The 16,655-nt window shown below is 41.1% G+C and overlaps 1 protein-coding gene across 4 annotated transcripts in view; it reads left to right on the top strand.

Annotated features, from left to right (window-relative positions):
- Positions 1-16,655, top strand: part of LOC141174008 (inositol-trisphosphate 3-kinase B-like) — a 60,420-nt gene that overhangs the window by 724 nt on the left and 43,041 nt on the right. Inside the window, exons 1-2 of one of the 4 annotated variants that reach the window (XM_073658591.1) lie at positions 6,764-6,904; positions 8,653-9,141. In XM_073658591.1, the coding sequence (XP_073514692.1) occupies positions 8,809-9,141 (333 nt within the window). In that variant the 5' untranslated portion in view covers positions 6,764-6,904; positions 8,653-8,808. Of the gene's footprint in view, positions 1-6,763; positions 6,918-7,111; positions 7,246-8,652; positions 9,142-16,655 lie in introns of those variants that run through there. The other 3 variants (XM_073658593.1, XM_073658592.1, XM_073658590.1) reach the window with 3 other exon arrangements.

Consider the following 16,655-nt stretch of genomic DNA (forward strand, 5'->3'; position numbering starts at 1 on the left):
CCTATATGTAGTAGGTGTAATAATAGTAATAATATTAGCAAATACCTCCAATTAGAAATGTATTGTTCTTCTGATTAGCCATGTTGCTTACCCCCATGTGCAGAGTATTGCAATAGCTTAGGTATCCATAGTTACGACCACTCATACAGTGACAGTTAGTTGTTAGTGGTTGCACCCATGGATACCTAACCTGCAGCAATGCCCTAAACATGGGGTAAGCAACATGGCAAATCAGAAGAACTATACTACATTTCTAATTGGAGGTATTTGCTAATATTATAATTATTACATCTACTATATAGTGAGATAGGATCTTGGAGACGGGAATACCCCTTTAACACATGGACTCCTCAGTGACTGCAAGGTTGGTCATTATTATCTGTATATGATTTGTATCACAGGACGACACTTACATCAGCTGTTTACTCTTTTACTTTAGATTGATAAGTGTTTCATGCCGATGTGGCACTGACTGACATGGCAAAAAGAAAAGATTTGCTGGAACTTTCAGAACACCAAATTAGACTTTAGGCAGATGATGTTTGTGCAATCTTAATTTTTGCTCCCCCCAACACTGTTCATGAGCCTCATTAACTCAAAGTCTCTGCCCATTTGTTTGAAAGTCCAAACCATCACATGATCCAGGTTGGACATAATTATGTCACATTGTCACAATGTTTTAGTTTCTTTGTTTACCAAACATGTCATTGTCCGGCATTCTAATAACAGAGTGGACACAACTCCTGCATTTTGGTGCATTGATTGATTGTGGCGCTGACCCCCTATTGAGTACGATTATTTGTAGAGCGTGGAACATACGTGACATGAACCAGAAACATATGTAACTTCAGATATTTATAAATCTCAGGCTCTGTATTACATGTGTCACTAGGGATGCAGTTTCCAATGGGGAAATGTCAGTGAATTTGCATTAATCTGTAGGTAATTTTCCAGATTATTATAATCCTGCATATTAATACATATTTAGATTGCAGTGGGGTTTTGTTATCTCTGTGTGTCATGGTCACAGCTGTCGCTCAGATCAGGAATACAGGTATATAGATGGATGACCATACCTAAATTATGGAAAATGTCATAAAAACTAAGAACGTAAAATCACTGAACGAACTCAATGTATGTTCAGATTACTATGCAGTTCTGTGCTGGAAAACAAATACCAGATTATCAGAATTTAATAAAAAAAATCCTTGCTGTACTCTTATCTACAGCAAATGTGTCTAGAATAGGTGATAACAAGGGTCCCGACCTCCCCCGTGTGATTTACATGCAGAGATGTACTGGGGAATGGGAATGTGCATTTACACCATTAATAACAAAGTTGTTTCATCCATCAAATGTGATTTCACTACTCATCAGAATATCTCATTAATAATTTAAGTCCTTTTTTCTTTTTTTTGTACATTTGCTGCTCGGTTTGGCACACTCGATGTGTCCCTATTTTTAACCATTTCAACCTGGAAGTGCTGAAAAACATCTAAAGTCACGACCATGGATTTGTCTAGTGTATCTTCAAGAAACATTTTGATACTTCTATCAGCACTTTGGTAACAGTATTTCTTGTAAATATTTATTCCCAGAATTGCATTTTATCCTCTATGCATTTTATAAGGGATAACTTATTGTTTACTGAAGGTCTGATCCACGGGATCACCAGGAATCCTGAGAAAGGGGGTCCGGAATCAGGCGAACAGGGTTCCACATCTTGAATGATGCGGAGCTGAGGATGCTCAAACTCCACTCCGTTCATTGTTTATGGAACTGACGAAGAAAGCAGAATACAATGTGTGGTCTCATGGGTTTGGATTCTTGTTCTTAGGATCTCTGGGGTCCCAACAGTCAGATCCCTGGATAACCAAGAAACTCCCATAAAATATAAAGCTTTATCCAATAGTAACAGGCCAGCTAAAGAACATAAATGTAGGTCGAAAAGAATAATATAGTATGACAATGGACTTCAATTACAGCATTGTAGTAAGATAGAAGGCAAAGGGGGAGAATCACGAGTATCCAAAAATGTAACTACTCTTAGTTAGTTTTGTGTTTGGGATTCCTGAATTTGGGGACCTGCACACTTAGTGGATTTGATGTGGCTTTTCCGCAGCATTTTCTGCATCAAAATCTGCATTTTACATGCACATTCTATCATGGATTTTATTGAGATTTTCACCCAATGCATTGCAAAGGGAGAAAGTTCACAATGAATTCTGCACAATGAATTGAGATCCTGCAGGCTTTAAAATCCCAAAAGCAGGTACACTTTACACTTAGGGTATGTTCACATGGAGTTTTTTTAAACATGGATTTTGAATCAGATTCTCTTTAAAATCAAGATCTGCTTCATATAACCCTTTTGAAAATTCTTTGATTTGGATTTCGAAGCGGATCTAACAACTCTTATCTGAACATAACTATGGTTTATAAAGCAGTATTATGGAATTTAGAAGGATGGAGAGGGAAAGGATGGTAGAAAGGGAGAACTTAACGGACAAAAGGAACTTTGTCAGCCTACAGTGGGTACGGAAAGTATTCAGACCCCTTTAAATTTTTCACTCTTTGTTTCATTGCAGCCATTTGGTAAACTCTAAAATTTCATATTTTTTTCTCATTAATGTGCACTCTGCGCCCCATCTTGACTGAAAAATACAGAAATGTATAAACTTTTGCAAATTTATTAAAAAAGAAAAACTGAAATATCACATGGTCATAAGTATTCAGACCCTTTGCTCAGACACTCATATTTAAGTCACATGCTGTCCATTTCCTTGTGATCCTCCTTGAGATGGTTCTACTCCTTCATTGGAGTCCAGCTGTGTTTAATTACACTGATAGGACTTGATTTGGAAAGGCACACATCTGTCTATATAAGACCTCACAGCTCACAGTGCATGTCAGACCAAATGAAAATCATGAGCTCAAAGGAAGTGCCCAAGTAGCTCAGAGACAGAACTGTGGCAAGGCACAGATCTGGCCAAGGTTACAAAAGAATTTCTGCATTACTCAAGGTTCCTAAGAGCACAGTGGTCTCCATAATCCTTAAATGGAAGAATTTTGGGACCACCAGAAGTCTTCCTAGACCTGGCCGTCCAGCCAAACTGAGCAATCATGGGAGAAGAGCTTTGGTGAGAGAGGTAAAGCAGAACCCCAAGATCACTGTGGCTGAGCTCCAGAGATGCAGTAGGGAGATAGGAGAAAGTTCCACAAAGTCAACTATCACTGCAGCCCTCCACCAGTCAGGCCTTTATGGCAGAGTGGCCCGACGGAAGCCTCTCCTCAGTAGAAGACATATGAAAGCCTGCATAAAGTTTGCTCAAAAACATATGAAGGACTCCCAGACTATGAGAAATAAGATTCTCTGGTCTGATGAGACGAAGATAGAACTTTTTGGTGATAATTCTAACTGGTATGTGTGGAGAAAACCAGACACTGCTCATCACCTGCCCAATACAATCCCAACAGTGAAGCATGGTGGTGGCAGCATCATGCTATGGAGGTGTTTTTCAGCTGCAGGGACAGGACGACTGGTTGCAATTCAAGGAAATATGAATGCGGTGAAGTACAGAGATATCCTGGATGAAAACCTCTTCCAGAGTGCTCTGGACCTCAGACTTGGCCGAAGGTTCACCTTCCAACAAGACAATGACCCTAAGCACACAGCTAAAATAATAGAGGAGTGGCTTCAGAACAACTCTGTGACCATTCTTGACTGGCCCAGCTAGAGCCCTGACCTAAACCCAATTGAGCATCTCTGGAGAGACCTGAAAATGGCTGTCCACCAACGTTCACCATCCAACCTTAAGGAACTGGAGAGGACCTGCAAGGAAGAATGGCAGAGGATCCCCAAATCCAGGTGTGAAAAACTTGTTGCATCATTCCCAAGAAGAATCATGGCTGTACTAGCTCAAAAGGGGGCTTCTACTCAATACTGAGCAAAGGGTCTGAATACTTATGACCATGCAATATTTCAGTTTTTCTTTTTTAATAAATTTGCAAAAATTTCTACATTTCTGTTTTTTTTTTTCAGTCAAGATGGGGTGCAGAGTGTACTTTAATGAGAAAAAAAATGAACTTTTTAGAATTTACCAAATGGCTGCAATGAAACAAAGAGTGAAAAATGTAAAGGGGTCTGAATACTTTCCGTACCCACTGTATGTCATACAGAGGAATGGAGCTACCACTCATCTAGTATAGCTTGCGTCACCCTCCGAAAACTTCAAGAAAAGTATATTAGAACTTTATATTATAAGCCTCAGACCTTCGGTTTATTCTTCCTTTACAACATACTTTTTATTACCAGCTTTAGACTTTTTATAACAGTTTATTAAAATCATATGTGCATTAATTAGTACTTCATGTAAACATATATTTAAATTATTCAAATTTCTAAACTTTACTAAATTCTTATGAAAGTAATATGTCTCAAACCGCATGATTAATAAATACTACTAATAATAACAACAAATACTAATCATTATTTTCTTATTTTAGAACATTTCTACTGGCTCTGACTCCAAAGCCTTTTAGATCTTCATTATTAGGGAAAGTGAGAGTGCAGCTATTAAAGAATAAAGGGAATCTGTCAGTAGGACCAGCTCTCCTAAGCCGTCTATAAGGACATGTAGATCATAGCCAGCTGAATAAAGTGATATCTTGATATCTGCGATTTGATGTTTTATTCCAGAGAAATCCACATTTTTCTTAATATGTAAATGAGCTGCTAAGATCTATGGGCCGGACATAGATCTCCCTGAGAATCTGCCTCCAGAGCTTATTCTAAATGAAAGGGGCATTACCAGTGTGAAACATGTAATGACTGACAGTCTGCTCTCCATATCTACATGTCTCACACTGGTAACTCCTCCTTTTATATAGAATAATCTCTGGGGGCAGATTCTCATGGAGATCCATGTCCGGCCCATAGATCTAATTTGCATATAAACAAAAATGTGTATTTCTCTGGAATAAGGCATCTGATCACTGATATCAAGGTATCTTTTTATTCAGCTTCCTGTGATCTACATGCCTAGATGGGTTGATCCCACCACGTTTAGGTGTACCCAATCGGGACGGTACCCAACTATTGTAGTTCACCTCACTATGTGTCAGCAGAAATAAATAAGGGCAGAACAGGACCTGGGTTACGACTGCTCAGACACCTGGCTATGGAAAGCTATATACACAAAATGAACAGCCCAAAAGCCATGCCCCTGTGTGTACAAAGTACAAAAAACTAAAACAAAACCAGAAACATTGAGCCGGAGCGCATGTTGGTATAAGTGCAATGCATTGATGTGCATTCCCACTGTGGCCATTTAACAGGCAGAACCTCAAATAAAAAACAACATGGACAAATACCCTGTAGTAAGTAAATGAATAAATAGTAATAGTCCATGTAAATAATATGGGGTACTTAATTAACACTATTTTAACTAAAAAAAGTGTAAGAACCATCCCTCCGCGACAAGGTGTACCCAGTTGGAACAAGCATTCCTGGAAACACTTGTTTACCTATAATCCGCCAGTGTAAACAAGCTGTCAATCACCCGAAGAATGAGCAAAATGCAGGGGAAATTATTTTTATACTAGCTAAAAAAAATCATTGTTTTCGACAGTACAGACACTTTTTCCTTCCACTCAACTTTCCATTAATATGCTTGGATACAGCACTTTGTAAACAGCCAGCTTCTTTAGCAATGACGTTTTGTGGCTTACCCTCCTTGTGGAGTGTGTCAATGACTGCCTTCTGGACATCTGTCAAGTCAGCATTCTTCCCCATGATTGTGGAGCCTACTGAAACAGACTAAGGAACCTTTTTAAACGCTTAGGAAGCCTTTGCAGGTGTTTTTTGTTAATTATTCTAATTTACTGAGATAATGACTTTTGTGTTTTCACTGGCTGTAAGCCATAATCATCAACATTAACAGAAATAAACACTTGAAATAGATCACTCTGTTTGTAATGACTCTATATAATATATGAGTTTCACTTTTTGCATTGAAGAACTGAAATAAATTAACTTTTTGATGATATTCTAATTTTGTGAGAAGCACCTGTATATTGTCCTGTGTAAACAGTGATGTGCTGCCAAGAACAATGACAGTCTATGTGCACGGAACAATCATATTACCAATCGTTCTGTGCACATACAAGTGCTATCAGCCGGTCTAAAGGGGCTATAAAATGATTGGCTTATTAACTGTTGCATTCAGGGTGTGTAAATGCTGCGTCGGGGGCCTTATACAGACTGACAAATTGCTTGCAATAAGCGCCAATCGACAGTATATTTAGTAGATCAATTCTACCTTGTCTTGTTCCTCAATGGCCAGCTCCCCGATACCATTATTTAGAGGACCCACCTATGCTTAACTTGTTTGTTTTTGTATTTATGTAATGAATTATCTTGGGATTTCCTCCTATTTTACATTGGCAAAGTTTAGTGGAATAACCCAGTTGAAGCCATGACTCTTGTCTCTCACTTGCGATGCGGAATACTGGCAGATGTTTTTCTACAATTATCACTTTCTGTGTGTGCCAGACTTGCGTTACCTATTTTTTTCCTTGTCTATAAATATGCAGCTGTCTAGTCTATCACCCACATAGTCTGCATCTCTTCCTAAATGAATATATAGTGTTCCGCCCCTGTACCTGGACTCGTCCGGATTGGCATCCCTGGGTTTGCCTTGCTTGGCATGGTAGCTGAGGACACACGCAGTGTTTCTGTGGGAACCTTCTCTTTCCCTATTCCCGTTGGCCCTAAGCCAACCCTCATTGAACAAGATATCTGAGGGGAGAGGGAGGAGGGGAGAGCAGATTGGGAAAGCAGATAGACATGTGGTCCTTTAACAAGTATATAGACCTCTGACCCAGAATGCCACCTCGGAGCGTGGTGAGTGCAGACAGTACTGGGACCTCTTGGCTACTTTTGTGCTAAACTCTCATTTTTGACCCCCTGTCACCTTTACTTACTTCCCCCCTGCATGATCTCCATTTTTGCAGCTCTCTACCCCTCCTGCCTGTTTTTCCATCTCTCTCCTTCCTCTTCGTAACATCTGTGCTCCCTTACTCCCTTCCTACTTTTCTGAGATCCTTTGTTTTTCTCCCTTACTTTCGGTTATCTTTGCCGCACTTCTCTCCTGTTTTTCTTACTTCCTCTGGTCCATCCTTTTAGGCTTCAGTCGTCTTCTCTCTGTCTTCAGCAGATTTTGTCCCGGAAGGTGTCATAAGAAGGTTGACATTTCTAATGCTTTAAGAAAAAGATTTTTTTTTGGGTGGAGGGATTGTGTGCCATTTCAATTTCTTGTTTGAGAGCTGGTGTGAAAGCATTTGCAAACTCTAGCATGTAAGCAGGAGAAGGTGGAGATAGTTCTTTGGGTTTGTTCAGGCTGAAGATTTGTCCTATTGCTCACACGGCACAGGAATTGCACTTCACATTGGTGATCAGAGCTCAGTTTCTGCTCATGTGACAATTATTTGAGATTGAAAAATCTGATGCGGATTTACAAGAAATCTGAGGCTGATGTGCCGTTTGCACTTGAATTAGCCCCATTCAGTGTCAATTTAAATGTTTCTCTGAGTTTAGTTTCAAAAAGTGACCTGACACTTATTGATTTTTTTGTCTATGACACAGATTTCAAATCCACGCCGAAAATAAATCCGTGAAATTTGAAGTATACTGCGCATAATATATTCTTGTGCTATGTCTGCGCTAGTGCTTCTCAGCTCTTGATACTTTTTCATTCTTGTGTTAGGTCTGGTTCGCTAGGGCTTCTCAGCTCTTGATACATTTTGTTAGGTCTGGTTCGCTAGGGCTTCTCAACTCTTGATACATTTTGTTAGGTCTGGTTCGCTAGGGCTTCTCAGCTCTTGATACATTTTGTTAGGTCTGGTTCACAAGGGCTTCTCAGCTCTTGATACATTTTGTTACATCTGGTTCACTAGGGCTTCTCAACTCTTGATACATTTTGTTAGGTCTGGTTCACTAGTGCTTCTCAGCTCTTGATACATTTTGTTAGGTCTGGTTCACTAGTGCTTCTCAGCTCTTGATACATTTTGTTACGTCTGGTTCACTAGGGCTTCTCAGCTCTTGATACTTTTTTATTCTTGTGCTAGGTCTGGTTCACTAGGGCTTCTCAGCTCTTGATACATTTTGTTAGGTCTGGTTGACTAGGGCTTCTCAGCTCTTGATACTTTTTTATTCTTCTGCTACGTCTGGTTCCCTAAGGCTTCTCAGCTCTTAATACATTTTGTCTGGTTCCTTAGTACTTCTCAGCTCCTTGATACATCTTCATTCTTGTGCTAGGTCTGGTTCACTAGGGCTTCTCAGCTCTTGATACATTTTTGTTAGGTCTGGTTCACTAGGCCTTCTCAGCTCTTGATACATTTTGTTAGGTCTGGTTGACTAGGGCTTCTCAGCTCTTGATACTTTTTTATTCTTCTGCTACGTCTGGTTCCCTAAGGCTTCTCAGCTCTTAATACATTTTGTCTGGTTCCTTAGTACTTCTCAGCTCCTTGATATTTCTTAATTCTTGTGCTAGGTCTAGATCATTAGGGCTTCTCAGCTCTTGATGCATTTTATGAAGGCAAACATCTTACTGTTACAAATTTTTCATTTTGTGTTGAACTCTCTCTCTGCAGATGTCTCATGGATAGGAGGAGTGAGCCTGAGGAAGACTTTTTAGGGCATGCCAATGGAAAAGCAAGTAGCCATTTGTGGCTGATCATTGAAGAGGAATAGCAAGTAACAAACGATCAAAGACCAGCAAGTGAAACTTCCAGTCTAGAGCAAGAGTAATGGAGAAGCAAAAGTTCATGCCTGTAGAGGAAGAATTACAAAAGTTATCAGTGGTGGCTGATGAGGCACAAAAGGACACTCAACCCCTTCATGGAGATATCTTATGTAAACCAGAAACTCTTGCACATGGTGACAAAAATGACCACACAGGGGATCGAAACCCTGTAGATCTACTGCCAGAGGAAGAGCTGCAGAAAAAGTCCATAAGGCAATCGGACCGGTCAATCTCCAGCACGTCCACCTGCTCCTCAGTAGCCTATTCCTCACAAGAAAGTGACCAAGTCTTCAGCGAAGAAGAGGATATCCAGACCAAGCGTAAGACTTTGAGAAAGGTAGGTGGTATTTGAGATTAATTGTTGAGAAGATTAATTTTTTGTTTAAACATGGAAACATATAGTATTTCCAGTAGCGAAAGGGTTGGGAGAAAAACAAAGTGTATAGTGGAGCTTTGATTTCTGTGGGCGAAAATGCAAATCACACCTTCTGAGCTGATGAGAAAAGTAGAGAAAAGAAGACAGGAGGGGGAAGATACTGCAGTGAAAGGTAAAAATTATAGGGTGGGTACACAATACACAGGCATTGTTGTGACAGTGTACTCGAATTAATGGGTGTTAAAATCATGAAAATGCTCGTCCTGTCATGGGGAGGGGAAGCTTGTTGTTGTGGTATATGGCTGAGAGTATAAAGTTTTGTGATTCCGTCGATAAAGTGACATGTTTTACAGTCCAGTTGTTCACTTTGGTTAAAAAAGTAACTGAATTAAAATAAAAAAAAAATAAACATAGACAGTATTGTGCAAAAGTTTTAGGTAGGTGTGGGAAAAATTACAGCAAAGTAAGAATGCGTTCCAAAATTAAAGTATTAAAAGTTTATTTTTATCAAATAATAAAATATAAAGTGACTGAAAAAAGAGAAATCTAAATCAAATCTGCAGCACGGTGGCTCAGTGGTTAGCACTGTTGCTTTGCAGCACTGGGGTCCTGGGTTCAAATTCGAGCAAAGACAACATCTACAAGGAGTTTGTATTTTCTCCCCGTGTTTGCGTGGGTTTCCTCCGGGTTCTCCGGGTTTCCTCCCACACTCCAAAGACATACTGATAGGGAATGTAGATTGTGTGCCCCAAAGGGGACAGTGTCTGTAAAGTGCTGCAGAGTATGATGGCGCTATATAAGCCACACATAATAATAATGAAACAATATTTGCAGTGACCGCCCTTTGCTTTCAAAACAGCATAAATTCTTCTCGGTATACTTGTACATGGTTTTTCAAGGAACTCGGCAGGGAGATTGTTCCCATCATCTTGGAGAACAAACCACAGATATTCTGTGGATGTCGCTTGTATAAATTCTTCTATCTCTTTATGTAATCCCAGACAGACTGCATGATGTGAGATCAGGGCTCTATGAAGGCCATATCATCACTTCCAGGTTCTTCTTTACACTGAAAATAGTTCTTAATGACATTGATTGTATGTTTGGGGTTGTTCTCCTGCTGAATAATTTTGGAGCCAATCAGACGGCTCCCTGTTGGTATTACATGATGGATAAGTATCTGCCTGTGTTTCTCAGCATTGAGAACACCATTAACTCGGACCAAATCCCCAACTCCGTTTGCTGACGTGTAACCCCAAACTTGCAAGTACCCTCCACCATGCTTCACTGTTGCCTGCAGACACTCATTATTGTACCGCTCTCCAGCCTGTCTTAAAACAAACTGACTCCTGTTACAGCCAAATATTTCCCATTTTGACTCATCAGTCCAGAGAACCTGTCACCATTTTTATACAACTCCGTTCCCCAACTCAGTTCCACAGTTTAGTCACTTGTTTCCAGAAGGTATGAGTTTTGGTCACAATTCTTCCATGAAGACCACTTCTGGCCAGGCTTTTCTTGAATAGTAGATTGATGTAGCTGGATCCCACTGGTTACTGCCACTTCCGAGCTGATGGCACTGCTGGACATCTTCCGATTATGAAGAGAAGGAATATGATGTGTCCTTCACCTACTGCACTAAGTCGGACCCCTGCGTTTGGTGTAATTGGTTACTCTTACACCTGACTAAATTCCTACAAAATACCTAACTTTGTACAAGTGTACCTAGAAGAATTGATGCTGTTTTGAAGGTAAAGGGCGGTCACAACAAATACTGATTTGATTTAGTTTTCTCTCTTCATTTCTCTCATTCACTTTCCATTTTGTTCATTTGCTCATTGATAAAAATAAACTATTAACACTTCTATTTTTGTAATCATTCTTACTTCGCAACATTTTTGCCTCTTCTTCCTAACACTATTGGTGTATGCATGTGTGTGTGTGTATATACATATATATATATATATATATATATATATATAATCTAATCACAGTGTTCTGATAGATCACTATAAAATGTAAAAAATATTTTTCATTTAGCAAAATTTACCTGTGTATCTTGCCATGAGTCACCATTTATTGAATGTGATATGTGAAGCATAAGGTTAGTCATACAAAATTATATAATTACTTCTTTCAAAAATGACAAAATTTATACTAGAATCTTGAAAGTCGGAATCTTACATAATGATATGGCTTACATCTCCACTTTTTTATGGGCAGGTTATTAATAATAGTATGTTTAGTAATTAACTTGTAACACAAGAGGCTTATGTTGCTCTTTTCTTTCGTATTAATAGTTTACCAAGGATTAAGGCCTGGTGTCATGACTAATTATTTATAGATTAACTATCATTTTATTTTTCCCCATAAATCAATAGTATGGGAGAAAATTAGCATCTTTGTAATGTATCTTATCAGAGAAATCTGTTTCTTTCTCCTACTGTATTGATCTTTCGTTCTCAATTGATGGGTAAAATTTGCCTTCAGTGAATACAGGTTTTCCCATTATTGAGATAGGAGATGACAGTTGGTGCTTATAAGATTCTATGGAGAAGGGAGGAGCTAGCGGCAGACACAAACATCCTGCTGCAAGTTCTCCTGAAACGTCAGTTACATTTTAAATGTGAAATTTTAAATATATAACATGGGAAAATACATAACAGTATCATGGAGTAGTTTCCTTGTTTGGTTCTAGAATAGTCTTGACACTCCTGGGAAGATAGTCCACTACCAGTTAGACTATAACCGTGTGGATTCATGTCCATCAAGACGCAGAAGTATTATCAGAAGTAAGGTAACGGTGTGGGACAAGAGGTGGCTGTCTTGCCTTTAGCAGTCCTTTTCTTTCTTAAGCCTTATGGGTGATGGGTTTGGGCGTTTTTCCACACCAAACTCAACCATTTATATGGGCCACACTATTTGTGCTACATGGTCCATGCTGAAGAAAGGTCCTCCCCAAACTGTTGTAACAAAAAATTCTATAATGCACCAGAGAAATATATATATCTATGTAGATAGAAATTTTTCTATAATTCACCATTAAGATATTCCTTTGATAAAACAAAGAGGCTCAGTCAGGACCAGAAATTTAAAAAAAAATCTTATTGGCGTAACTCATTTGGGTAGTAAGTGTTCTCCAGATTAGAGGCTTCAAGATGATAAACCTTGATTATTGTCTCCGGAGACCACTTTTCTCCGCTCCTTGGCATCGCACATGGTGCTGCAGCTGCTCAGCCATGGGAATCCTGTCCATGAATCTTCACACAAGCTATCGCTCCAGAGTGTTGTCTTTACCCAATGCTACGATAAATCATATCTGTGAATTTTAGTACAGCCATTTTTTGCATCTTGCTTGCCTGATTTCATAGTACATGATATATAAGGTAGACATTATTTTTTACTCTGTGGATCAGTTTACGTACTCGGTGAAGGAATCTTTTCAACATTTCGGCTCACTTCTGTTCTCATACTCACTTTCACTTTCAGTCCCCTCTGGAATAATAGAAACTTTTCAACATGGAGACATACAAAAATTTCAGACAGATTGGATTGATTTTTGTTGATGAGTGAAATCCTCGTTAGTAATATGAACACTCGGATCGTACTTGTCAGCTGATACATCGTTCCCATGTATTAGTTGTGGCTGGCCATTTGTTTTCTGCCTGATCCATACACAACTAATGAGAGTTTTCACTCTGTGCAATGTTCAGGGTAGCTGGACATAGGGCCGCCATCGGGCCTTACTAGCTTAAGGGGCCCGGTGAACAGAGGGGCCCGGACGAGACCCCCCTCTTTCTGCTTCTACTCTCCGGTCCCCAGCGAACTGAACTTGCGTCCTCGGACGCACGTTCACTTGAAATCTATTGTCGTTAAGGAGTCTTCCCGCACTGCAATAGTTAACAGCCGCCAGCCAATCACAGGCCAGCAGCTGATGTCGGCGCGCACGTCGCCGGCTTATGACGTCACTGCCTCCCTGTGACTGGCAGGCGTCCGCGCCTCAGATCGATATGGGAGAGATGCCACTGGACTGGCGGCCAGGTAAGTAGAAACTTTTTTTTTTTTTTTTTTTTACTTTTTTGTAAAGCTGCACTATGGAGGCAAAATGGGAGATGACATGGGGTCAGAATGGAGATGACATGGGGTCAGAATGGAGATGACATGGGGTCAGAATGGAGATGACATGGGGTCAGAATGGAGGTGACGTGGGGGCAGAATGGAGATGACATGGGGTCAGAATGGAGGTGACGTGGGGGCAGAATGGAGATGACGTGGGGGCAGAATGGAGATGACGTGGGGGCAGAATGGAGAGACGTGGGGGCAGAATGGAGAGACGTGGGGGCAGAATGGAGAGACGTGGGGGCAGAATGGAGAGACGTGGGGGCAGGATGGAGAGACGTGGGGGCAGGATGGAGAGACATGGGGGCAGGATGGAGACACATGGGGTCGGAATTAAGAGACATTGGTCAGAATGGAGAGACATGGGGGGCAGGATGGAGAGACATGGGGGCAGCATGGAGAGACGACATGGGGGCAGCATGGAGAGACGACATGGGGGCAGAATAGAGAGACATGGGGCAGGATGGAGAGACATGGGGCAGGATGGAGAGACATGGGGGTCAGAATTGAGAGACAGGGAGGCAGAATGTTGAGACATGGGGTCAGAATGGAGAGACATGGAGGCAGAATGGAGAGACATGGGGGGCAGGATGGAGAGACATGGGGTCAGAATGGAGAGACATGGGGTCAGGATGGAGAGACATGGGGTCAGGATGGAGAGACATGGGGTCAGAATGGAGAGACATGGGGTCAGAATGGAGAGACATGGGGTCAGAATGGAGAGACATGGGGGCAGAATGGAGAGACATGGGGGCAGAATGGAGAGACATGGGGGCAGGATGGAGAGACATGGGGGCAGGATGGAGAGACATGGGGTCGGAATTAAGAGACATTGGTCAGAATGGAGAGACATGGGGGGCAGGATGGAGAGACATGGGGGCAGCATGGAGAGACGACATGGGGGCAGGATGGAGAGACATGGGGCAGGATGGAGAGACATGGGGGTCAGAATTGAGAGACAGGGAGGCAGAATGTTGAGACATGGGGTCAGAATGGAGAGACATGGAGGCAGAATGGAGAGACATGGAGGCAGGATGGAGAGACATGGGGGGCAGGATGGAGAGACATGGGGTCAGAATGGAGAGACATGGGGCAGGATGGAGAGACATGGGGGGCAGGATAAAGAGACATGGGGGCAGAATGGAGAAACATGGGGTCAGGGTGGAGAAACATGGGGTCAGAATGGAGATGATATGGGATCATAATTTAGATGACATGGGGTCAGAATGGAGATGAGATGGGAGCAGGATGGAGAGACATGTGGGTAGGATGGAGAGACATGGGGTCAGACTGGAGAGACATGGGTCAGGATGGAGAGACATGGGGCCAGGAATGAGACACATGGGAGAAGTTATTACAGAAAGGTGCCAGGATGTGGGATATTATTACTGTAGGGGCTAATTATGGGATATTATTACTGCTGTGATGTATTTTATTTTTGAGGATACTGTTTTCAGTGAGGGGGAGTCCTGTTACTGTGCAGGGCGGCACTATGTAATTTTTTTTTCTTCATCTGGTGTAGTGTAGAAGTTGGGAAAAATTGGGGAATGTGCTCTGGAAGTGGTGCTCTAGATAACTGTAATTTTCTGCAGAGATGAGTCCTGACTGGAAGAAGTGATGGCGTTCTGCAATGGATGAAGAATAAAAGCGAAGATGAAGGACTTCAACTAGAGAAGTCACTGGGGAGTCAGTGTGTTATCTGTACACGGACACTATACACTGTATACTATGTACAGAGATCCTGTGTATAATTGCACTAATGGTAATATTATTATTGTGGTTTTTTTTTTATTAATGATCAGTAATGTAGTATTCACTCACTGTGATGGTAATATGTGATCTGGCCAGGGTGGTGGTATTTGTTCCTTGTATGTGGTATTATTCGGTCACTATGTGGTGGTAATATATGATCTGCTCAGAGTGTGGCGGTATTTATTCCTTGTATGTGGTATTATTCAGATCACTATGTGGTGGTAATATGTTGTCTGGTCACTGTGTGGTGGTATTTCTCCTTTGTATGTAGTATTATTCGGTCACTATGAGGGGGTAATATGTAGTCCGGCCATGGTGTGATGGTATTTGTCCCTTGTATGTGGTATTATTGGTCATTTTTTAAAAATGTATGTGACACATCCCCTTAAAGAAAAATATACCTAAAAAAAGTATTGAATATTTTAAGAAATGTTTAATAGGTTAGAGTAGAGTAGGGCCCGGCCAGAAGAGTCTACCTTGTCGTTATGGCTTAAAACATCTTTTGGCCAAAACAAAAGCTGTTGGCTATGTGTGTGATATGGTGTTCAATGGGAACTATTAATGTGTGATTGGTGGGGATGCGGTACAGAAGTGGAGTTTTTCCAAGACTGGGCGGTGGGATTGTGGAAGGTTGAGGGGTGGAGGTGGAGCTGCAGTGGAGCCTGGGCAAAGACTTAAGGGGGCCTGAAAATTTTTGCCAGTATGGGGCCCTTCAATTCCTGGTGGCAGCCCTGACTGGGCAGAAATTTGCTGCATGAAGATTTTTCGATCATATCATGAAGTAGTCTGATGTGCCGGATGACTGGGGATAATCATATAGAAATCTATTGATTTCACGTCTGGTATCAGTATCCACCTGAGGGATTTACAAAAGATTTCAGATTTACCAGTCCATTCAGAACAGAACACCGTTAGAACTTAACAGATACACCTAAAAGGTTCCTTTGACTATAAGCCATACACATAGTATTCCACTGCATGGACCCCCAGTTATAGGGTGCCATCTGTGGGGGAACCCAGGGACAAGGGAAATGTTTTGCCAAACACTGCAGAAATTAAGCAATGCAGAGTGATGTGGTGAAATGACTAAACCTTTATGTTCTGCATTGCTGTACAAAGATTGTATATAGTCCCTGTCGGAGTGGAAGTAATTCATCAGCGATTGGGTCTAATTTATCACTAGCCATCCAACAATTGGGTCTAACTTATCACTAGCTATCCAGCCATTGGGTCTAATTTATCATTAGCCATCCAGCCGTTGGGTCTAATTTATCACTAGTTATCAATCCATTGGGTCTAATTTATTACTAGCCATCCAGAGATTGGGTCTAATTTATGGTTAGCCATCCAACCATTGGGTCTAATTTACCACTTGCCATCCAGACATTGGGTCTCATTGATCACTAGACACCCAGACATTGGGTCTAATTTATCACTAGATATCCAGCCATTGGGTTTAATTTATTACTACCGATTCAGCCATTGGGTCTAAGTTATTACTAGCCATCCAACCAATGGGTCTAATTTATTACTAGCCATCCAGTCAATGGGTCTAATTTATTACTAGCCATCCAGCCATTGGTGACCTAAAGTTTTGCCAATCT

The sequence above is a fragment of the Phyllobates terribilis genome, unplaced genomic scaffold (assembly GCF_046119375.1).
Source record: "Phyllobates terribilis strain yellow unplaced genomic scaffold, ASM4611937v1 Scaffold_13__5_contigs__length_258822181, whole genome shotgun sequence".
Taxonomy (NCBI): Eukaryota; Metazoa; Chordata; class Amphibia; order Anura; family Dendrobatidae; genus Phyllobates; species Phyllobates terribilis.